Source organism: Quercus lobata, chromosome 11, assembly GCF_001633185.2.
Source record: "Quercus lobata isolate SW786 chromosome 11, ValleyOak3.0 Primary Assembly, whole genome shotgun sequence".
Lineage (NCBI taxonomy): Eukaryota > Viridiplantae > Streptophyta > Magnoliopsida > Fagales > Fagaceae > Quercus > Quercus lobata.
The window spans coordinates 14,257,535-14,282,190 of record NC_044914.1 but is presented as its reverse complement, the minus strand read 5'-3'; the positions used below and the strand labels follow the sequence as shown (position 1 = coordinate 14,282,190).

Here is a 24,656-nt window from a genome sequence, read left to right as displayed (position 1 = left end):
TAGTAACAACAGCAACAATCCTCCCACAAGTCTTAATCTTCCACTGTCACACCACCGCCTCATTGCCCATAACAACAACCGTCTCTCTGCAGTTCAACCGAGGCAAAAGTAAAGTTAGCCACAATAAACACGCATCAAACCATATCATATCATATAAAATAAAATAACATTTTTTGATCTTTATTTTTTATTTTTTATTTTAAGTTTGTTATTATTATTTTTGTGTGTTTTTAATGATGAAAGTACATAGGTAAGTTACGAAAGCTTAACAGAGTGAACCTTATATAAGCAAAGTGTCAAGTGTCAACTTTTAAATTACAGGTAGACAACTTAAATTTCGGTCAAATCATAAGTAGGTAAGTTGTAATTTGCTTTATTTTTTAATTGTTAATTTAGTAGTCACATAAACTTCAAGTGTGTCAGTAATGCACTTTGTTTGTCATTTAGGCAATTTCAGTTAATGAATTAACATTAAAGACCAAATTAGTTGCACGTTGAAAATAATATAGACCAAATTAATTACTCCTAAAATGTAGAGCCAAAATGATATTGTTGATTTTTAAAAAAAAAAAAAAAAAAAGTATTTTTGTCTTATTTTTTGAGCGACGTCATTTAAAGTTATCGTCTTATATCTTTATATCTCAAAGTTCTCAACATGACTGAGCGCCCCCGCAGCCCCTTTAAAAAAATTATGCTATTGTTGGACCATGCAGCAAATCGGACCTTTGACCATCCATACCCATAGATATGTTAGTATTGTCATCCCTAAAATTCCTAAAATACAACTGAAATTTGATAAACATGAATCAACAAAAAAGAAAAGGACAATAATGAAATTTGATTAGGATAATCAGAACACAATCTCAACACACGAATTTAGTTTTGGTATCAAACCGTGGTACACTTGAAGGTTGAAACATTAAAAAGCACATACTTGAAGTTACTTTGAGAAACACAAACAATTGCCCAGTTGTCATCTTCCATTAAAAGAGTCTGCATTAATTTTCAATCAACTTTACTTCTCTCCTCAATTCAATCTTCTTCTCTCTTCAATTGAAATGGATCATTAAGCGGCCCAAAAAGAAACCTAGAAGAGTATGTTGAGCGTATGATATCAACCCAGAATTGATAATGTATTCTAACGAACAAAATAATTGGGACACTAGCCAAAGCAATTATAACTATCGGAAGCGACGCCATTTCACTTTTAAAGACCAAACAGCAGGTTGCGCTGAAGGCTACCAGCATGCCTGCTATAGAGATAAAGAGTGCGCTGACTCCCAACTCCAACTTTGTTGGTAATGACACGACGAAATCCATTTCCGTGAAACGTGATGTGAGAATTGACAAAAACATTAATATTGACGTCGAAGAGGAGACTAGTGCTATTGCATCTGATATGAAAAATACCCTAAACCAAATATTTTTCAAAAAAATAGGGATCCCTGTGTCTTGATTGCTGCCACCCGGTACAGTGAAAGCTGCAGCGAAAACCACACCGGTAATCAGTGTTGCCACAATAATGTAAAAGTTTACTGTATCCTTCATCCACTTTTCACCTTCTCTCCTTAGTTCTTTATGCTCCTCTGTAAATAATTCCCACGGTGTTCGGTTCTTATTATCCCTCATCTTCGGGTATGAAGGCGGCACAATCTTTTCTACCTCCTACGATTTTGGACATGTAAATTGACAAGTGTAACCAAAACAAAAAGAAATTTAAATAATACAAACACCAACCTTAAACCATAACAACTCCCGTTGCATTTGAAGGGCTGCTCCTGGTACAAGATTTAATCGGGTTTTTGGAGCCAATTTTCCTGCTAAGTGCAGGATGTTTTGTTTATAGGCGTCAACATAGGTTAGAATTATTTCCTTGATAGCGCCCATCTCATGTATCAACTTGTAGACACTCTCTTGCCGGTTCATAACAGCAATGTGAAATAAACTTCGATGGAAATAGTTCGTAGTCCATATCATATCAGGATAATAGCGAATAAGTATAATTAGAAATTCAGCATTCCCAAATTCTGCAGCATCAAAAAGTGGAGTTTGAAGAAAAATGTTTGAGAACCGGCTGTCCTTGAATTGTTGAACCGCAATCCAGACGCGAATAACCATTTCATGGACTAATTCTTGTCTGTTAATTTTGTCACGGATACCTTTGAACCCTAGATATTGGTTAAAAAATCAATTTAAAGATCATTAGTCTAAAAGAAATATTAATTATATAATCTATGGAAAGACGGAAACATTGGGTAGATTATTTTAAAATCCATTTCAAAAAATAATTTTGAAAAATTTGTTTTATCAAAAAATTTAAAATTGAAATATTTTAACCTCATTCCCTCATTGTTTAAAACTTAAAGAAAGTGTGTTATATGTAATATAACTTGCCTCATCGTTTCTCCAAAAAAAAGAAAAAAAAAAAACTTGCCTCATCATCTTTCAAAAGTTACCATGGTTTTTTAATTGTAATTTGTAATGTGCCTTTGTATTAAAATCTCATTTCCTCTACCTTGTGTGTATGTTTGGTTCTCAAAAAAAAAAAAAAAAAAAAAAAAAAAAAAAAAATGAAGGAAGACAGAAACAATTATCCCACATTGCTTATAAAAGATAGTGCTGTGCGTAGTTGTCTTACTCTCCCATAAAAGTTATAATGATTTTTTTAGTGGAATTTGTGGTATGCATTTATGTTTGAACCTTATTTTGTCTCCCTTGTGTGTGTTTTTGTATCTCAAATAAATAAATATAAGACAGAAACAATTATCCCACATTGCTTATAAAAGATAGTGCTGTGTGTAGTTGTCTTACTCTCCCATAAAAGTTATAATGATTTTTCAGTGGAATTTGTGGTATTCATTTATGTTTGAACCTTATTTTGTCTCCCTTGTGTGTATTTTTGTATCTCAAATAAATAAATATATATATATATATATATATATATTCTAACTTAAAATAAATTTTATTTTGATCTTTCAAAATAAAATTTCAAAGCACAATGAGATTAACAACTAAGTTTAGAAGTTTGTTTCTTGTTGGTTGTGCTAATTAATTGGATAACTAGTGACCATAGTTATCAGTATCGTATGATACATATGGTTGTGCTAATTAATTGGATGACTAGTGACCATAGTTATCAGTATCGTATGATACGTATAGTTGTGCTAATTAATTGGATGACTAGTGACCATCGTATAAAAAGTTCTGTATCGTAAGGGCGTATGAGAGATACTCATGAATCATATAATACAGCGTGTATATCACATAAATCGTATCATATTGTAAAATTATACGTATTGTACGATGCATAAACATATGTTTTAAAATGAGTTTTTGGTTAAAATTTGTATTTTTATTTGAATCTAACAAGTTGTTAGACTTGTTTTTAATACAAAATTATTAAGTTACTTAAGTTAGCCTAATTAATAAAATAACATGTTCATAAGGTTTTTTTTTTTATTTCTCTTACAAAATTTGGACTATTCATATTTAGAAATATATTTTCTATACTGTGAATAAGGTATTATCTGAAAATATAATTATTTTTTATTTTTATCATTCTTGTTATAAGTTTAAAAAGCTAGAATGCCAAAAAGAAATATATTTTTTTAAAAATTTATTAAAATAAAAGAAGAAGAAGAAATAGTAAATGTTGATGACAATGAAGAAATAAGTTTGCAAAATGATGAACATGATGATAACATTGACTTAGATATAGTTGATAAGGCAAGATAATGAATATGATGAAAATAAATTATTACTTTGGATCATTTTTAATGTATTATTACTCTTGAGTTTAATCAATTTGAATGTGCATGTTAGAAACACATACTAGTTTGATTTATTTAGTTTGTTTGTAAAATATTATTACATAAGTGATGAATAAATTAATCATTATTTAAATATTTTCAAAATTTATAACGAATATATACCCTATATATGTGTGTGTATCTGTAACTTTTTTAAAATTTTATTAAGTATTTGTGTATTTTATGATATAGAAAATAAAAAAATAAAAAATCGATTCATGATACTATTCATGATTTGACAATTATGCTAGTGATTACCTTATTCTCGAATAAGAAAAAGAATGAATAAGAAAAAGGAAATTAAAAAGATTTATGCACGTGAAGAAATCCAAACCTTTCTCACACACACACACCCAAAAAAAAAAAACCCTAAAAAAAAGGGAATAATTTTAGGACCATACAAGTTTACGCCATTTTTCAAAACTATCCTTTGTGGCTAACTATTAGTAGTTAAGAAAAACTGGTAGGTTTGTGTAAAAGTGATTGATATTCAATCACTGTCTGCCATACAGGAAAATAGTAAGAAGGCAATATGAAAGCCCGTGGTCCTAAAATTATTCAAAAATAAAAAGGAAGAAAACCTTACCAGTAACTGTTGTCTATAAAGGAAACAGTAACAAGTATTACGATAGACAAGACAATTCAAATAGAAAATGGTTTTCCTCTTGAGAATTTCCAATGGTTTAGAAAGTAGAAATATCATTTAAAATTAATTGAGATTAAGCTACTTCTTATTCCAAGTTGATTTAATTTGAGTAAATTTGTCAAAAGAATGTGTTAATTTAATATAAACTCATACTTGGGAAATGTTATATCTATGCAAAGAAGGAAATTTGGGTTCAAGCCAAACTAACCGAAGTTGAAGCATCTTTCCCAGAGTGATAGCCAACTTTCGCTGCCAATTACAAAGGGTTTTTTGGCCAACTCACGCAATGCTGCAATAGTCTTTTCATCTTTTGCAGTTGCTAATTTTTCATCCTCTTTCAGAATTTTGAGTGCTATATCTGTCCATAAAAACAATACATTTGATCATTGTCGAAGGTTTCATGCCCAATCAAAATTTCCGTATGGACATAAAACGATGTCATGGAATTTTTAATTGCCTGAAACTCAGAGTTTCTAAGATGTGGGACATACCATACATATCATTGGTAATAGTAGCCATAAGGATCTCCATGCGTTCGTCGAGAGACAAATTTTCTAAAGGAGTCACATCGCATAGATACGACGTCATGTCTCTTCTTCCGAGCTTTGCTGCTATGTGAAGTGGTGTCCTTTCTTCGCTACTGCAGACGAGTGGGAGCCTATTGTTCTTATCAACCATCTCCTTAGCAATTTTCACAGTTCCTAATTTTGCAGCAAAGCAAAGGGCTGTATCTCCATTTACGTTTATCCGTTCTAAGTCTTTGTCGGTCAAAAATCTCACCACTTCTTTTACAAAAGACGAGTGTTTTGATGCGAATGCAATGTGAAGAACGTCACACGTTTCTGTAATGGAATCTCGAATGGCTTCTGGATATTCTTCCACCACTATTTTAGCTTTGTCCCAATTACCTTCTAGGGCAGCTCGATAGAGTTCAAGGTACTCAAATCTTGTTGGCCCTGGAATTTTAAGCAGCATATGTATTAATAAAAGTAATAATGTTTTGGTAATGTCATGCCCTGGACTCAACTATACAAGCTAGTAATATGTTACGTTCCTTAAAAGAAAGGATATGTGACCAATACATAGTTTTAAAGTTTCATTGTATATCACCTGGCACCGTTAGTCTGATAGTCACTCTATAAGTATAAATGCTAATGGGAGTGCGGGAGTAAAAGCTAAGGTTCAAGTCTCCAGAAATGAGTTTACAAGTCTCCATAAATGAGCTTACAAGTGTGTAAGATCTTAGTGTCTTACTAAAAGTCAATTTTTTTTCTCCCCAAAAATAGCTTTATAGTCGAGGACGTACTCATGATTTTAAACTAGTGGAGACCAGAGTATAAAGAAATAAAAATAAAAATAAAATAAAATAAAAACCCTCCAAATAGGCATCCAAATAGTATTAAAAAAATTATAATTACTCAAAATCATTGTTTCTAAATATATTAAGATGCGATCATTTACCAATAAAGACAAAAACAAAAACAAAAACAAAATAATGTTTTTTTTTTAATACTAGGTGGTTAGGATTTTTTTTTTTTTTTTTTCCTATTGAAGTTAGAGCATTCACATGGTGATGCTAAAAATTTTAACTTTTAACACTTCAAAAAGCTACTTATCTATTTTACCATCCCATTTTACAATATACTTAATATCAAATGTTCTATTTTTTTTATCACTTCATTTAAAATAATATACACAACTCATTAAAATAATAAAAGAAGTGAGAGAATTTAAGTTTTTTAATTGAAAGAAGAGATATAATCTTACTAAAATATTTTATTTTATTTTTAACAAGTTGCTCAGTCAACCGAGATTTATACCAATTTCTTGTAATTGCAAAAAATTTAACTTTAGCTTCTACAATAACATATGATTTTTTTGTTCTTTGGTTGTAAATAATATTTTTTTGCTAATACAATCACTATTGTGAATGTTGTTATTATTTTTGTTTTTGGGTTGGCTAATTGCTATTTGAGTGAGACTAGTTAGATTTATTGAGGAAAATAGAGACCTAAAGTTTTGGAAGTGACCAACTATAAAAATAAAATATATAATAACTAAAAAATTTTTTGGACCCACCTGGGTCGGTCTTTGACCCTGTTTATAGCTAATAATTATCAATGGCCAATAATTTAAAAGAGAGAGGGGGAACCTCTCCTTACAACAGCCATTATAGCTAGAAGAAAAATTCAAAATGTTATTGAACAACAAGAGTCATTAAATCGCTAACCTCTGAAATTTATCTATATATTATACTATAAACCGAAACATCTGTCCTTTGTTTAACTTTTTCTTAACTCTCACGTTTTTTCACATTAGTACTATTTAAAAAAAAAAAAATTAAAAAAAAAAAAACAGTTTCACACTATTTTAGTATATTTTTTTTTATCAACTTTTGTTATATGTTACAGTTAATTTTTTAATTTTATAGATTTTTTATTTAATTTTTTAAATTAAAAAAATTTAATTAATGATTGAAAAATATTTTTTATATTTTTTCTTCAAAATTTTTTAATAAAAGTTAACAAAAATGCTGAATTGAATAAATTTGAAATTTAAAAGTACTGAAATAAACGAATTTAAAGTTAATTGGCTAAAATGGAAGTTAAAGGTAGTTCATTTTAGCCAAACTAAATCTAGAACCCGATAATAAAAAACTCTCTCCTACCGAACTCCTTCTCCTTCCCAAAAAAACCCAATCAACACTTTCTCTTCTTTCATCCCCATCTCCCTTTATATCACAAGCCCAACACAAACCAAAACCAAACCAAGACAGTACACGAGCACAAACCCAAACCCAAACCCAAACCAAAATAATCCCATCTCTCCCTTCGTCATCTTCCTTCTCATCCCATAAATTTCTTCAAACACATTACACACCAGGCACAAACCAAACCCATAAATCACCAAAACCAAAATAATTTCATCTCTCTCTTCATCATCTTCCTCTTTAGCCCATATATTTCTTCAATCACAGTACACAACCAGCACAAACCATTAACAATACCATGACAAAGCTATCCAACAAAAACCAAACAATTTAATTAGTACAAAAAAACAAAAACAAAAAATTAAATTGGTACAAATATATCCCCAAAAAATACTCAATTTCTCAGCCCACAGCCCTCCAAAAATTTGATTTGAAAGGAAAAAAAGATTGTCCTTTTTAACAGATCCCAAATCACCATAGATCAATGATCTAAAATTTTTTTTTTTTTAAATCTAAGTTACTGGGTGTGCTGTGCACCCACTTCAACACACCGCCAGTCGCCTCATCTAGAGTCCATGGTTGTCCATCGACTCCATGCTTCTATACTTAACTGTATCACTGGTATATCTCTCTCACTGTGTGTGTATAATCTGTGATCGGCAGTGTACTGCTACTGTTGAAGAGTGAAGAGTGAAGAGTGAAGAGTGAAGCTAGACTTTTTAGTTTACAGCTTTTGTTTACTATGTGATGTGTTATACAGCTGAACTGTACTATTGTTGAACATTAGGGCATCTCCAGCAGTTTCTCTAAATTTTTGTACTATTTGGAGAATAAATAGTGACATTTAACTTTTATCTACCCACTTTTTCAAATATACTTTCCAATAGATTCTCTATTCCATTCTTTATCTCATTTAAATATTATTTCTTCATTTATTCTTTATTCTTTTTTTATCATCCTTTATTCTTTCTATATTCATTCCCAACAATTATATTTTTCAATGAAAAATGTTATATTTACAACATTTTTCGCAATACTTTCACAAGAATAACATCAAAATCTTATGTGGAAAATTGTTACTAATTCCAATTTAAACCCACTGCTGAAATTATATTTTTGCTCACCAATATTAGATAATAACAATATGTTACTTAAAATTTATTGTGAAAATATTATGATAGAATTTCTAAATTATCATTTTTTTTTTATATTATTTTTCCTTTCTTTCTTTCTATCATCCATACGTTTCTTCTTCTTTTTTTTTCTTTTTCTCTTGATTTTTCTCCACCACACACGTATACCCATATATCCCATCCTCCCCCTTTTTGTTTTCTCTACTTTCCACTTTCACTTTCCAGAACCAAGTTCTCTCCACTTTCCAGAACCTCCCTCTCTCTTTCTTTCTCCAGTTCTCTACAGTTCTCTTTCTCAACTTTTTTTTTTTTTTTTTTCATTTTCTACTTGATTCCAACACATTATCCAACTTTCTCTGTAATAAGAAACGGAGAAATAGGTTGAGCGAGAAAGAACAAATGGGCTAGATGGCTCCGCTCTGCCGCCGCCGCTCGTCTTCCGCCCCACCGCCACTCGTCGTTCTCCCCACCACCAGGCTGGGTCAAATCGGCTTATTCTTTCTTTTTTATTTATTTTTTTTTCATATTTGCTTGTTCTGATTCAACTTTATTTTAAGAATTAGATTTTGTTTTGTGTTTTGTGTTTGGATTATGTGAGAAACGGAGAGAATGAGAAAAAAAAAATCCGGAGGAGAGAGAAAGAATTAATATAATAGTAGCTACGATAATTTTTTAAGCTAAAAAATTGATTTGGAGTTGCTACAGTGTTCTCTAAATTAAGAGATACTATAGCAACTTCAAAAAAAATTTTGGAAAATCTGTGTTTAGAAAAGCTGTTGGAGTGTGAACAGTAGCATTTTTCTGCTAAAAATAGAGATATAGCGGCAGTTGGAGATGCTCTTAGAAATATATCTTGCTAATTTTCATTTGTGGTTGTCTGCCCATGTCATTAAAAAAAAAAATAGTAAATAACTTGTGGTTGTCAAAATAGTAATATATTTTAATCCTTTTATTTTTTCTCTCTCCTCTGTGTCAAAATTTTTTTCTCAACATCTTTGAGTATTCCGTCTCCCTCTCTCTCTCTGACTTCTCTCGTCTCTCTCTCTCTTTGTGCTAGTGCTTGAGGTAGAAGACTTTGGAGTCGTTGGTGGCAGCAGAGGGGATGAGTCTGGTGTCAAGGAGCTTAAGGATTTCGTCGCAAATGTTGGAGAGCTCCGACTCAATCCGAGTCAAAAAGCGCCATTGAAGTGGGTTTCGATTCGGGTTGAGAGTGGGTTGCGATCTAGGTTGCGCTGCCGAAGTGGAGAGTCTAGTGTCAAAAAGCGCCGCTGAAGTGGGTTGCGATCCGGTTCTTCTGGGTTGTGATCTGGGTTCTGTGTGTGTGTGTGTGTTTCTGGAAAGTCTGGGTTTTGTGTGTGTGCGATCTGGGTTGCGATCCACCAAAGTGGAGAGTTTGGATTTTTAGATTTGTTGTGATTTTGCTGGGGTGGCAGGTGGATTTCTGGTGCTTGTTTGATTTAGGTGATTTTTTGTTGTGATTTGTTTGTTGTGATTTTGTTGGGTATGGGTTTGCTAGAGGTTGAGGCCGGTGCTAGAGGTTGAGGGAGAAAGAGAGAAAAAGAAAGAGAATAAGAGAAATAGTAAAAAAAGATTAAAAAAGAATATTTAAATAAAATGAGAAAAAAAAATACAGTTTTGAGATGTTGGCTGTATTGAAAAATGATATGGTATAAGTGATAAAGTAATTTTTTAGGATGGTAAAATAAGATGGGATGAGATTTCCGATTGTGGATGCTAGAGCATCACCATCATGTGTGCCAAATGCCAAATAAATGCCAAATATTTGGCATTTGGCACACCAAACACCAAAAACAGAGCATATGTTAAACATGTCAAAATTTTGAGACATGTACACTCTCATCTTTGACACGATACAAATGAAACTGGCATGTGTTTATTATTTCTTTATTCACTCCGTATCTCTCATTTCCTCTCACTCTACTCCCTATTGAGTATCTATCTCTTCCCTCTATTCGCTGCTCTTTATCTCTTCCCTCATGCCACGCCGACATTCTTTTCGACCTCCCACCTTCAGATCTCTCTTAATCGGGTTGTGGGTGTGAGATTTGGGATGGGTTCCGATTTGTGGCTTTTGGATCAGCGTTGTGTGGGTTCTGATGGTTGGTTGAGTTTGGTCATTGTTGGATCTGTTGGGTTGGAGTTTTAGGCCGCTGGTGGTGTCATGGTTGTGGTGGTGGTTGGTTGAAGATTTTGGATTTGGAATTTGTTGTGGGTATTTGGTTGTGTTTGTTTTGAGTTGTATTTTGGGTGGTAGAGGAAGCTCTTGGTTGTGGCGGTGGTTGTTGGTTCTTGGTCGGTGGTTACTGCCACTGGGCGTGTGTTTGTATATTGGCTGGTTTTGAGTCAATATATTATTTAACGTGGTGTATATATTATTTTAATGTTTAAAATCAAATAATAGAACATCCACTAAGGTTGCGTTTGGTTCGATGTAAATCGAATTCCGAGTGTAAAATGAATACAAGGGAAAATAAATTCTTATATGGAAAATAAAATCCGGGTGTTTGGTTATGCAATTTAAAATAGACTAGAAAATGATTTTCAGTGTTTGGTAACATTTTGAAAATGCTATTTTCCTACAAATGTTTCACATTTTCTCGACCATTTTCTCAATTTCCAAAAAAATTTTACAACAGAAAATTTCAAAATATACACTTAACCAAAAATGAAAAGAAAATCATTTATTCACAATTTATACACAATATACTGGTGAGAGGAGGAAGAAAGAGAGAGATAGATCGGGAAAAAGAGAGATCAGTACCAACGGAAGACGACGGCGGCCAGATCAAGAAAGAGAGAGATCAATACAAACGGAGGATGGCGGCAGCTAGATCGGGTGGGTGTGGATTGAGCAAGGTGGGTGTGGGTTTGGCGAAATGGGGATTGGGTTATGTGGGTAGATGGGTAGCTTGGATGTGGATCGAAGCTCATGGAGAAAGGTAGCTTGGATGATGGCGGGGGTGGTAATGGTGGTGGTGGATTGGAAACATGCAGCGGTGGAGCATGGCGATGAGGTTGAGTGGGTGTGATCTCGACGGTACTGGGGTGTGACAAGCCGGTGTTGAGGTGCGATCTTGATGGTGCTTCAGGCAAAGCAATCTCGCCAGTGCTAAGGTACGACGAGACCAGTGCGATCTAGTGCAATCGGCGCGATCTCTCCTTGCTGTTTCTCTCTCTCTCTCTCTCTTCTATTTTCCTGGGGTGGAAATCATTTGAAGGTAAAATAAAACCTAAAATGGTTTTATGCCCCAGGCAGTGTATTTTATAGTCAACGCGGAAAATGAATTCTATTTGACCCAATTTTTTGTAGCTACCAAACACAAAGGAGGGTGTAAAATGATTTCCTGAAATCATTTGAAGGCAAAACAAACGCAGTCTAAATGGTATATTGTAAAATTATGTATTATTATAATAATAAAGTAGGTTTTTGGTGCGTTAAAATGGCATTTTTTATGAAAGGACTGATGGTGATGCTCTTAGAGCAAAATACAAGGTGAGAGGCAACTGGCTATGTTACTCTTATGCGGGAAATTCTTCCCCTGTTTGGAAAAGTAATTAAAAACCTCATATCAAAAGGTCTGCCTGCGAGTTGGCAATGGGAATAATATTAGAACATGGGAGGATCCTTAGGTGCCGGATATCCCATCTTTCAAGCCAATCTCTAAGGAAGGTGTAGACACAGAACAAGCTCTTTTAGTTTCTCAACTTATCAGCAACAACGGGTACATCTGGGATACTAAGAAACTTATGCCCTGTTTGATGAGCAATCTGTATCAACAATTCAGAAAATTCCGCTTGCACCCACTGCAACACGTGATGAATGGGTGTGGACTATATCTCACTCGGGCTCCATTTCAGTAAAAACAACATACTGGCTAAGCCGAAGTGCTTCCCCACCTCCAAATCAAAGCAAAGAAAGAGGCTGGATTTGGAAAACAAAAATTCGTGAAAGATATTAAATGTTGTTATGGAGCATTGCTGCAGATTGCTTGCCCACAAAGGGAAGAATTAGTAGATGCATACAGGTGCTAGACAACTCATGCCCCTTATGCAATGAGGAAATGGAATCAACTATTCATCTGATTACCACATTTACCACATGCCATCTCTCTAGAGCTTTGTGGTATGGAAGCCAATGGGGAATTAAAATTGATGAATGCAATGTCCAAAGTCCAGAACAATTCATAAACTTACTTTTGAATCCTCCTCAGAATGTATCTAATATAGAAGAGCTAGTGCTGTTTGGAGCCATACTTTGTGAAAAAAATTGGCAAGCTAGGAACATGAAAGTTTTTGAGGGAGTGGAGCCATGTTTTGAATCTATCAAATCTATGCTGGCTAGAACAATGTCAGAGCAGTCATCAACAATTTCCCTTCCAAGACTACAACAAAAGCCTAGAAGGTCAGTTTCATGAGTTAGGCAAGAGGAAGAAGATATAAAATTCAATGTAGATGCAGCAATGGGGTTGGTCTATTCGGTGGTAGCAGTGGTTGTTAGAGACTGGAGAGGAACGCTGTTATTTGCCTGCTCAAAAAAGGTAAACACCAGCCTTCCTCTTCAGGCAGAAGCAGAAGCTCTAAAATGGGCAGTAGCATTGGCAGCGGCACTATCATGTAATGATGCTGTTTTTGAAAGAGACTCACAGGGATGCATTCAAGCTATTTGTTGTAATAGATTGGATATTCATTGGAGGGTCAAAAATGTTTTAGAGGAGACCATTAAATTGGCTGAATCTATCCCAAATTCATCCTTTTGTTGGTCCCCTAGAGATGCTAATAAGGTAGCTCACTCTTTAGCAAAATTGTGTTTAAGATCTAAAGTTATTGGCTATTTTGATCTCTGTAATTGCCCTCCCTATTTTGTTAATGTTATCAGGGAAGAGGCTGGCTCTGTTGTAATTGTTTGATTTTCTTTGCTGCTGTTGGAATAAATTTTTTCAGTTCATCAAAATATATATATATATATATATATATGTTAGTGTTGCTTATTATAAATTAATGTATTTGTCTTTGGTTTTTAGATTTGCTCAATTGTTTGATTTTTAATCTCACTGTATTTGCTTAGTAGTTTACACTTATTGTTCATACATTTTTTTTCTTTCTTTCTAAATTAACCAAATAATTAGTTTATAAAATTCAATATTAATGTTTCAAAATGTGAGTAATTCATGGGAAAACATCTACCATTTATACATATTTTAAGGGAAATAAAATTTAAGATTCGGAAGTTACATTTCAATCTTTTGTCCTAAAGGTTGAAACTTTAGATATTAAACCCCTAGAAAGGCTCAAAGATTTGAACCAAAGCAAATAGATATAAGTGGAAATTGTTTCCTTAGAACATGGCCCTAAATTTCAATGATCAATATGAGATTATATGGTGTATACGATAAATGAGAATTTGAGTGATTGTGTAACTATGTATATAGAAAAAAATATTGCTATAAAATTTGAGTGATTGTGTACATCTTTCTAAATATTCATTTCAAAATATAATATTTTGGTACCCTGAAAAAAATGTAAGGCACAACTTTATTAAATTAAAGTTATTCATAAAAAAAAAATAAAAAAAATTTAAAGTTAATTATGAATAAAACGTTTTTCACTTAAGAATTTTATTATATTTAGCATGGTCCTCCTTGAAAAAAATTTTGGCTTCACCACTGACCATTACAACACCCTCCTTTGCAGTGAGAGAATGGAGGTGAGAGAGAGAGAGATGAGGTGAAAGTATGAGAGAAGAGCTGATCTTATTGTCTTCTCTCTCTTGGTGCTCCACCCCCTATATATACAAGACTCTCTCCTCCTCCCAAATTTTTAGCTCAGCCACAAAACCCTCCTAGATCGGTGACAAAATCATGCCAGTGATGTAATTTTTGTGGTGGTGGGTGTGATGTAATTTTTGCCATGATAAAATGAAACTGAGAAGTGAGAGAGATCAGTTGCTTTGAGGTGAAAGTATGAGAGGAGCTGAAGAGAGAGAGAGAAAGAGATCGTGAATTGAAAAAGAATTTAAAAAAAAAAAAAAAAAAACCCTTTGTGACAACTTAATCCTAATTGAGGATATTAAGGGTTTGAAATCCTAATTTTTATTTGAATTTTTGTTTAGTTGATATTTTCCATTTAATAATTGAACGTATAGTATCGACTATTGAGGATAGGGATTTTTGAGATCAGAATCCTAACATGCAATATTCATTTTTTTTTTTTTATGAGAATTAGATATCTATTACATTAGATATTTATTTGTGTTTAAAATATATTAAATATGACCCTCACTTTGACAAAATGTAAGGTATCACATTCACAAAACTTCACATAAGGCTTTCTTTCTTTGTGAAAAAGCTTCAAATCCATTCAATGATTGCGTTAATAGCTAATGATATTTAAACAATCATATATCAAACAAAATTGGGTTTTGAATCTTACCTTACTACATTGCCAAAAACAAATTATAAAACATGCAGATAGCAGAAGAGTACAAACTCACCAATAAATTCAAGGTGTTCCTTTGGCTTGTCAATGCGTAGGCATTAAAATACAAGTGCCTAGTATTATTCACAGACCAAATCCTAGTGCTATTGTTTGATGGAACCCTAGAATAGAGTGAGAACACAAATGAGAGAGATAGGATGCATGAATTGTCTCTCCATGGATGGAAGACTATGACAGACGCCACCATATTGAGCACACTTTTCTATTTTGAATAAGATGCTAAAATAAACTCTTCTAGTAAATCTTAAAATTAGGATTTTTCTAATCAGCTGCCCGCATGGGTACCCAATAGGCCCAATCATATGGTCTTATGCTAACATCCCCTCCCTCGCTCGTGATGAGCACACTATCCAAAGCTATCTTTCATCCACTTCCATGCATTTGTTTTGTGCAATGGATAAGTCTAACCTATTAGGTTTATACAGTTATACAGTCAAATTTGTAAGGATTATACAGTTATATAGTTAAATTTGCATTTTTGTAATTGAAACTATTAAAGGTACTGCCATTATTTTGCTACCAAAAAGTTTACAAATTAACGTGTAATGAATGTGAATGATGTCACATCAATTATATAATAAATAAATATTATCCTTAATTACTTTTTGTGTTGTATTTAAAAGTTGACATATCATCTTATATGATAAAATTTGTAAAATCATTATATTTAATCATCCAATTTGTAATATCTTCAACATCTCTACTTTGCAAATTAGAATATTTTGTAGAACTTTTCCTAATGATATTCTAAAACTCATGTGTCACTTTGAGTAACTGCATGCGTAGAAGAGATAAAGAGAGAACACTTACTCTTACAGGCTTCACACTTAGAAGTCTGATTTGGATTTTCTTGTGCGACATGCCTGCTTGTCTCGGACGTAATCGCTAAAGCCATGTGAGGACTAGTAACTGCAGTAACAGATTGAACGGAAGAGGGTCCTTGTCGATCGATATTTTCAAAAGAAGCCCCATGAGGATGACTCATTCTATGAGACGTGTTGAAAGCACCCTCTTTGATGGTTTTTCTTTTCCCCCTTCTTTTGAAATACGTAAGATATCATGTACGTAAACACGGAATACAAAACTCTGTGAATAGTTTAAGAGTACAAAAATTAAAAATAATAATAATTATCGTTCAACGTAATAAATATTCCTATTTGAAATAATTTAACTTTATGGGCTAATGATAATCTGCAAATTGCAGTGGTGGTTTTCAAATACCAAATATTTTAAAAGAGAGAGAGTGAGGAATGATTTTAAATAAAGATATTGTGTAACTTACCATGACAGAAATACCGAGCTTATGATTTATGGACTTAGGAAAACAAAAAATTTCTAAGACAGCAATAATTATTATGCTATTGATTTTTATTACATGAGCTTGATAATACTTACTATTAGAACTCTAAGGGGAAACTTTTCTAATAAAATTAGAATGCTTGAATTGAATAAATTTGAAACTTAAAGAATTCAGTTGAACTAAGAGGACTCAATTTACATAGGATTAAAATGAATATTAGCCAAACTTAGAGGATTCGATTTACATTTTAGCAAAAAAAATTTAATTACAGATATACTGTAAAAGATAATAGAATTTTAACTTATTATACCTGTTTCATGATAATTATTCTTTATCATTATGTCTAGATACTGATTGGTTTTTGGTATAAGCTAGATTCATAACTTGATTTATTATTTTAGTGTCAAAAAATTTTACCCGTTAACCTTATTGAAACTCATTAATTATTTTAAGGATTTTAGAATCACAATAAAATGGAGCAATCCTCAAAGATGGTCCATTGGTGGACCCATTGACTAGGCTTGATTTTCTTGGACATAGCTTTGTTTCTTTATTGGAAGCATTGGGTCAAAAAATCTGATTGGGTTAATTGGTTTCCGCAATAATGGATTTTGGGCCTTTCATTCCGAGCTGGACTTGGGTCATTAGACTGGACAGCTTTGGGTTGGTCATTCTTTCAACTTGCAGGTTACGAGTCAAATAATACGTGTGATCAAAATTTAAATAAAGTTAAAAATATTTTTTTTTAAATATCGAAAAGGTTAAAATTGATTGATCAATTTTAAAATAATATTTTTAATGAAAAATATAAGCATATAAGGACAGGCTTATACAATATTAATTTTTGAAAATTCTTCATGTAAGATAAACATTTTTTTTTTACAATAAATAGCTCAATTTTTTTTTTTAAAGGTTCCAAAGAGATAAATAATTTTAAATTTTTATTAACAAATATTTATATTGATAAAATCCTTAATTTACATTATATAACTAAATAAAGTCAATATTAAAAAAAATTAAAATAATAAGTCATAAAAGAATATTGAGTTAAAAAAAAAAAAAAGAATATTGAGTTTATCTGTTTAGAGAAATATATAATTAAAAGATAAGATTATGAAAAAAAACTAAAAATGGAAACACATATATAAGTATGAATTAATTATTTAGAGAAAAATATTATGAAATTAGTTTAAAAGTTTGAAAAGAAAATAAGTATGAATTAATTTATTTGAAAGTTTGTAATTTTATTCCGAACTTTATATAAATTAAAAAGACACATTTTGGAGATTATCATTTTATCATTAATAAATCATGAATGATACTGAATGTATTTGTTGATTTCTTTCTTTAACAGAATTCTTATTTTTTTTAAAAGACCAAATATAAAACAATTTAAAAATGTTTTTAAAATTATATAAATAAATCATTTATATTATATGGAAAAAACGTAGTCCTTTTTTGGGATCTAATCCAAGTTGAACAGGCTATAAAGATCCCATCAATTTTGATCAGATCATATATTTAATGGTCTAATGATTTTAAGGTGATTTGTGTAATGTAATGCCTTTTCGACTTAATATAGTTCCTCGAGATTTTCAAAGATTGATGGACAAAATCTGTAAAGAGTTTAAAGAATTTTGTGTAGTCTATATAGATGATATTATTGTGTTCTTTAAACAATGGAAGAATATAAAAAGCATCTTAAAATTGTTTGTTAAAAATTCCAAAAATATGTGGAATAGTCCTTTCCCCAAAGAAAATTGAAGTAGAAATTAAAAGGAATCTATATAATTCTTAGGCTTAGTTTTACATCAATCAGGTTTGAAACTACACGTTTCAAGCCTTAACCTTAAGGTCCTCCCCAACCATATCTAATCTTCCTCTTCATTTTTCTTCTCTATTTTTATTTTTCATTTATGGGTGTTTAGTTAGTTTTACCATAGTTCAGTGAGGGTGCTGTTTTGGGAGCCATAATGTTGATTCAATTCGGCCATTATCTATTGGTAGGAGATTGTGTTGGAATGATGGTCCGAGGTTTAAGGCTTAAAATTGGGTGGTGATTGAGCCACTGTGTACGGTGGTGTATTGCGGTGGTTATGGTCCGTTTGTGGGAGTCGTGGGACGTGGTGTTAAGTGTGTGTGTGTGAGTATGAGTGACGAAAGAAATAGAAATAGAAGTAGAAGGTGGGAGGATTTTGGAGATACCTTGGCTATGCTGTTGATGCAGATGTTGCTGTTCTTGGAGTGGTTGTGAACTTGTGAGTTTCAATGGCTCCCTGAGCTTGGACTTCAAAGAAGCACATGTATGAGATTTTTAAAGATAACATAGCAAATAAGGAAGTGAATTCCGTACCGTATCAACCGATTCAAGAGAGTCAAATTCGTACCCTACCGGCCGGTATAAGTAAAAAAAAAAAAAAAAAAAAAAAAAAAAGACATGAATTCACCTGATCTACCAGTCTCTTTCCTTTTCTACTCTTTCTTGTTCTTTGCTTCAGTTTGAGAATAATGGCGAAAAAAGTTCTCCAAATCTTGTAATTTTTTGGCTTTGCTCCCTTGTCTACGGACTGAAAAAGAAGAAAAGCTCTTCATATAAATACAGTTGAAGATCTTCGATTTGTGCTTGGAATTTTCTGGAACGACCTCGAGAATATAAAGAGAGCAGGTAAACTAAAACTTTTGGGTGTTGTCAGTCGTGGTTGTTTTAGCAGAGAGAAGAGATAAGATCAAACCCTTTTTTATCTTTTCTTTTTTTTTGTAACAATAGCTAGCTGTCATCAACTAGTCCACGGTCACAATTACAAAATGGCATTTGTTACCGTGTGCCCTACAAAATGGCATTTGCTACCGTGTGCCCTACCGTGTGCCTAAGGGCACACGGTAATGCCAATGCACACAGTAATGCCAATGATAGTTGTGGCCTTTTACCTAGGAAATTGAAATATTCTGTACAAGGCGTACTTTTTTGGTCTAATAAAACAAAATGACAAATATGAACTCCAATTTTTTTGAACAAGCCGGATCTGTCCTCCAATTTTTTGCTGTCAACCGGATCTATCCTCCAATTTTTTTTAACAAGCCGGATCAAACCAAACAAAATGACCAATTGTCGTCCAATTTTTTTAACAAGACAAAAATGTTCTTTTTACCATTTCCTTCCATTTTCTATTTCATCTCTCACCAATACTTATTTTACCAATATTTATTTTTTCATTTCCTTCACTTTACCAAGATTATAGAAAAAACTAAAAAAGTTCAATGTTCAACAAAAAGACAAGAAAGAAAGAAGAGTTCAATGAATGATCAAAGAATGTTTACAAAAATATAATGTTCAAGAAATTATAAATAAGGTACATATATTTTTTTTGTTCTTAATTTATATTTCAAATATATTGAAATATGATGTTAATATTTATTTATCATTTTTGTTAAATTATTGTAGAATCAATGGATGAGAGTTTTTGTTGAGAATAATTCAATGAATGATCAAAGAATGTCTATAAGAATATAGTGTTCAAGAAATTATAAATAAGGTACATATATTTCTTTTGTTCCTAATTTATTTTTCAAATATATTGAAATATGATGTTAATATTTATTTATCATTTTTGTTAAATTATTGTAGAATCAATGGATGAGAATTTTGTTACAAGTGAGATTCACCAATTAGTTCTAATGAGTTGTTTTGACTTAAATGAATTATCTCAAGAAGGTATACTATTTTATTCTATTTTTTTATTTATAGTTTATATTTCATTTATAGTTGAATATGATGTTGATTTTTTTTTTATTTTTTATTCTTGTTACAACATAGAACAAATGAATGATATTGTAATTGCAAGTAAGATTCATCAAAGTGTTTCAAGGAATTGTGTTGACTTAAATGAGCTTCCAAATGATGGAGAAAATAATGACATTTGTGGGGAGTAATTAGTGGTTTGGAATGAATATCCAATGGAAGAAATAGGAGTTATTGAAGAAAATGAAGATATTAATTCAATAGAAAATGAGTTTGAACCTTTTGTTGATCAATGTTTTCTTAGTGAAGAAGAGACTTTCATTTTCTATAAAAATTATGCAAATCGATATGGTTTTACAATTCGAAAAGGTCGTTTTGTCACAAAAAATGGAGAAAATGTAAGATGTGATTTCTTTTGTCACCGAGAAGGTAGACAACAATTAAAAAGAGTAGATTCATCTAAGGAGTAACGAAATAGGATATCTACAAAATGTGAATGCAAAGCTCATCTAAGAATCATATTATGAAAGTCATTTGATATTTTTCCACGATAATGGCATGTCACTAAGTTTGTTATAGATCACAATCATGAATTGTTGTCCCCTTTGGAAGTAAGATTTCTTCCGGCCAATCGAGTTATCACTAAAGAAGATAAAGATCGCATTCTCTTGTTGAAAAAGGGTGGACTTTCGGTTAGGCAAATAATACGTGTTATGGAGCTTGAGAAATGTGTGAAGCATGGAGATCTTCCATTTTTTAAAAGAGATATCCATAACCTTTATGTGAAAATGAGAAGAATGCATGCAATGAATGATGTTATAGGTCTCTTACAATTGTGCAAAGTTGCTAAGGAATAGAATTCTAAATTTCAATATGCATATACAACTGATGAAGAGAGTAGGTTGGAGCATATTTTTTGGGCGCCTACTCCTTGTTTTGATTGGTACCAAAAATATGGAGATGTGGTTGTTTTTTATACTACTTACAAAGTAAATGCATATGACATGCCTTTTGGTATTTTTGTTGGTATCAATAATCATGGAAAGACAATTCTTTTTGGTTGTGTACTTCTTCGAAATGAAACAACTAATGCATTTCAATGGTTAATGAAGGTACGTAAATTATTTAATTATCTTGTAAGCTTATGCAATTATTTTTCGATTTTATTTTATTAATTAGTAGTTTAATAGTATATATCCTACTATATTTTTTCATGTGTTAATAACTTTGTATTTGATTAATAAACTTTTGCAAATTTAATTAAGAAGTCACCTAAGGCAATTTTAACAGACCAAGATCCATGGATTACAGAGGCAATATCAAAAGAATTGTCATCCACAAAACATGCTTTTTGTATATGGCACATTACTGCTAAATTTAGTGGTTGGTTTACAGCAATTCTTCGTAGTCAATATTCAAATTGGTGCATGGATTTCTACAAGCTATATAAGTTAGACTCATGTGAAGAATTTGAACATCAATGGTCTCAAGTAATGGCAAAATATGACATGCTTACTAACAAGCATGTAAGTGGTTTATATCAAATCAAGCATTTTTGGGTACCATGTTACCTTCGTAACTATTTTTTTTGGGAAATGACAACAACCGGAAGATCCGAAAGTATAAATGCATTTATCAAACGATTTGTTAGTTCCCACATAAACTTGACGCAATTTATTGAACAAGTAAGTCATTATTTATCGTTGCTTCCTTTTATTGTAGAATTTGATTTATTTTTTTATTTGTTAATATTTGTAGTCTTTATGTGTCTTTAAATTATTTACAATTTGTAATTTTAGGTTGACCTTGCCATTGAAGATATTGAGCAAACACAATCACATGATACAATGTTGGAGAAATATAGAGGTTCTTCTTTAAGAACATTGTCACCAATAGAACAACAAGCACATAGTGTGTTGACACCCTATGCTTTCAAGATTTTTCAAGAGGAGTTTGGAAGAGCCACACAATACTCGGTGCTTCAAGAAAACGGTATTGAGTTTGTGTTGCAATATTATTAAGAAAAAACTAGTCAAAAGCATTTGTTCTTATGGGATGGTGAGAGGACTAGTTGTAGTTGCAAGAATTTTGAGTTTTGGGGTATACTTTGTCGTCACACACTTAGTGTATTCATTCACAAAGATTGTTACCAAATTCCATCTTTGTATCTTCCACCACGTTGGTGTCGCGAAACATCATTAGGTGGAAAAGAATTGATAGTGTTGAGTGATGAAAATTTAGTGGACAAGGAAAATATGGTTGATGCTAATGCTAATGATGCTATTGATGGAGATTGTTTTGTTCATTGTCCTCCGCTCTCAAAAAAAAAAGGTCGCCCAAAGCAAAAAAGAATGAAAGGTGGAAAAGAATTGGGAAAGCAAAAGAGAACTTGTGGGTTTTGTAAGCATGTTGGCCATAACATCTCTACATGTCCGGAGAAGGAGAAGGAGAAGGAGAAGGAAAACTCAACTTCCTCAAATGGTGCAAAGAAAATGAAAAATTGTACTTCAATAGATATGGGATTGAACCCAATATTTTATTTGAAATGTTAGGTCTTTTGCTTAAAAAATCACCAATATGATGTTTGTCAACTTTTTATTTTTGTTAGTGTTATATTATCATTTTGACGATATTATGCCAATGAATATCATGCATTCTTGAAAAAATAGAAATTTTTTCCATAGAAATAATAGTGTTTCACTAAAATTGAAATCTAATGTCCCATATCATATCATGTATCATGACGCTTTTTTAATCCAAAGCAAACCAGTCTTCTTACCACATTTAAAACACAAAATAGCAAGATACTATTTTTAAACTTAAAATCATTTTAAAAATGACTATTTATGTTTTATTGTCTTAGGACACTAAATCTCTAACACCTCTAACCCACTACTAATCAATAAAATATTTTTATTTCTTTCATTTTGGATTTTATTATTTTTACTATTTAAATAAAATAAATGGCAACTTCATGTAAGAGTGTAAGACCCTAAATCTATGGGGAAATATAATGGGGCACTAACACAACCCCACTAATTCACGCGGGTTTGTCCCAACAAAAAGTTGGTGGACTGAGGGTGGGGCCTCTCACATACTTACTATGATAAGGCTAGTGGTATAGGACTAGGAAAAAAAAATGCAATGACTCAAGCTCATGCCATCACATATACAAATAGAAATTGTAGACTCAAAAGGAATTGGTCATTGGTGCAAGAAACAAGATTTTATTGTCTTAATACTTATTGACCTCATATCATCTTGAAAGGTTACAAGCATAGAGGTTATAAGGTTACAAGCATAAATGTTAAGTTTCGTTCTAATGTTATAACTTACAACCAAACTAATAAATTTGTTTAGTTATTACATTACAACACACTTATTACTAGTAATAAAGATTATAATTCCTGTCGTAATCTTTATTCAATGTATCAAACATATCCTAAGTGCTACAAAATAATGTTACATGTGTTTAATTTGTCCAATAAAATAATGTCACATGACAGCTAAAAATGATGTGAATAATAGACACAATTGATACTTATAATAAATTTCACAATAAATTTAGTTTTTCACAAATACTTATAATAAATTTCATTATAATTAAAACAATTAAATACTTAAATAATTTCACAAATACTTATAAAAAGTTGTATTGTTACCATTATTTAATCATTAAATTTAGATAATTGTTTGTAGCAAGAAGCCAAAGAGTCAGTTTAGCCAAGAAAAAAAAGCAGCCAAGAGTCAAAAAAAAAAAAAAAAGTTATCACTGTACTGTGTAAGCCTTTACGAAAAAAAAAAAAAAAAAAAAAAAGAAAGTTGTGTGGCTCTTTTTTTACCACGTATCCACGTGAGGACAACATTACTTTTCAGAAATTGTTGTGTAAGGGAACTTGTTTCAGCAAGGGAGAACTTGTTTCAGAAAGTCTTGTTTCAGCCAAGGTAGAACTTGGTCTTCAGAGGTAAATGTTTCTTCTATTTCAGTTTCACTACAGTTTTTTTTCTTTCTTTCCTTTATTTTCTCTCAGATCCCATCTCTTTCGCTGTATTTTTTCTTTCTTTCTTTCATTCCCTCAACAGACAGAGACCACTGAAATCAAAGAGAACTCAAGCACGAAATGGAGATGGCTTCAAGGAACACCCGATCATGAACCACGCCTAGCTGACGCACCCATTTCAAGGCCCCTCCTGTTGTCGGCAACAGATAGTTGTTCAGCTTTGAAGTTCCGGCGCCGAGATTCACAAGTATTTAAAACCCATATTGATTTCTTTTTTATAAATATTAAAGTCATAATTTTTTTTATTGATTATATGTTCTGGTTTTGTTCTAGGAACACCTGAAATTTGTATGTGTAATTTTTGTAAGAGGATTTTTTTTTAATGAGAATTTTTGTAAGAAGTTGTTTGGTGGTAGAGTGTTGTTTTCGATTAGCTTGTTTCAGGTGTGTAACTTGTGATTCAACTTTCCAGGAGGAGGGGGAGAAGAAATGAGTGAAGGGTATTTGTCAGATGCTTTGCTCTTGTTCCCATAAAAGCCTTTTGCTGTCATGTGAAAAAGCAAAACAAAACCAATAAAATAATTCCTTACAAAATTACTCTCATTAAAGCAAAACCAATAATTCCAAGTTTTGAACTTCGTAAATCATTATGAGAAAACCTTCCGTCAGCCCACGTCATATTTTCATTGATCTTATAATATACTCTTAGAGCACCCATAGCAGATGTGCTAAATGTGCCAAATGCCAAATTTTTGGCACATTTAGCACACCAAACACAAAAATAGAGCTTTATCAGATGTTC

General features: G+C 32.0%; 1 protein-coding gene and 1 long non-coding RNA gene across 3 annotated transcripts; one reads left to right on the top strand and one right to left on the bottom strand.

Moving 5' to 3' along the window:
• Positions 1-716: 716 nt before the first annotated feature.
• On the bottom strand, positions 717-18,835 carry LOC115967638 (ankyrin repeat-containing protein NPR4-like). Of its 2 annotated transcripts, none has more exons than XM_031086777.1 (7): positions 18,562-18,835; positions 18,320-18,401; positions 15,625-15,900; positions 4,947-5,411; positions 4,664-4,813; positions 1,738-2,168; positions 717-1,665 (listed from the first exon to the last, which is right to left on the bottom strand). In XM_031086777.1, exons 3-7 carry the CDS (start codon positions 15,797-15,799, stop codon positions 1,033-1,035), a joined length of 1,854 nt encoding a protein of 617 aa, XP_030942637.1. In that variant the 5' UTR covers positions 15,800-15,900; positions 18,320-18,401; positions 18,562-18,835; the 3' UTR covers positions 717-1,032. The 2 variants fall into 2 exon arrangements, with proteins under 2 accessions (XP_030942637.1, XP_030942638.1); XM_031086778.1 differs by having other exon boundaries at positions 15,625-15,851.
• A 4,902-nt stretch (positions 18,836-23,737) lies between these two features.
• LOC115969582 lies at positions 23,738-24,269 on the top strand. Its single transcript, XR_004087006.1, has 2 exons — positions 23,738-23,818; positions 23,937-24,269. It is a non-coding gene; the product is annotated as an uncharacterized LOC115969582 (long non-coding RNA).
• Positions 24,270-24,656: the final 387 nt, after the last annotated feature.

What these genes read in the sequence shown, in the direction of transcription:
- LOC115967638 (XM_031086777.1), bottom strand. Translation starts at nt 15,799, where the DNA reads ATGAGTCATCCTCATGGGGCTTCTTTTGAAAATATCGATCGACAAGGA. An exon ending in TAAGTGTGAAGCCTGTAAGA is followed by an intron (nt 5,412 to 15,624) that starts GTAAGTGTTCTC and finishes TTAAAATTCCAG; the next exon opens with GGCCAACAAGATTTGAGTAC. An exon ending in TATTACCAATGATATGTATG is followed by an intron (nt 4,814 to 4,946) that starts GTATGTCCCACA and finishes TTTTATGGACAG; the next exon opens with ATATAGCACTCAAAATTCTG.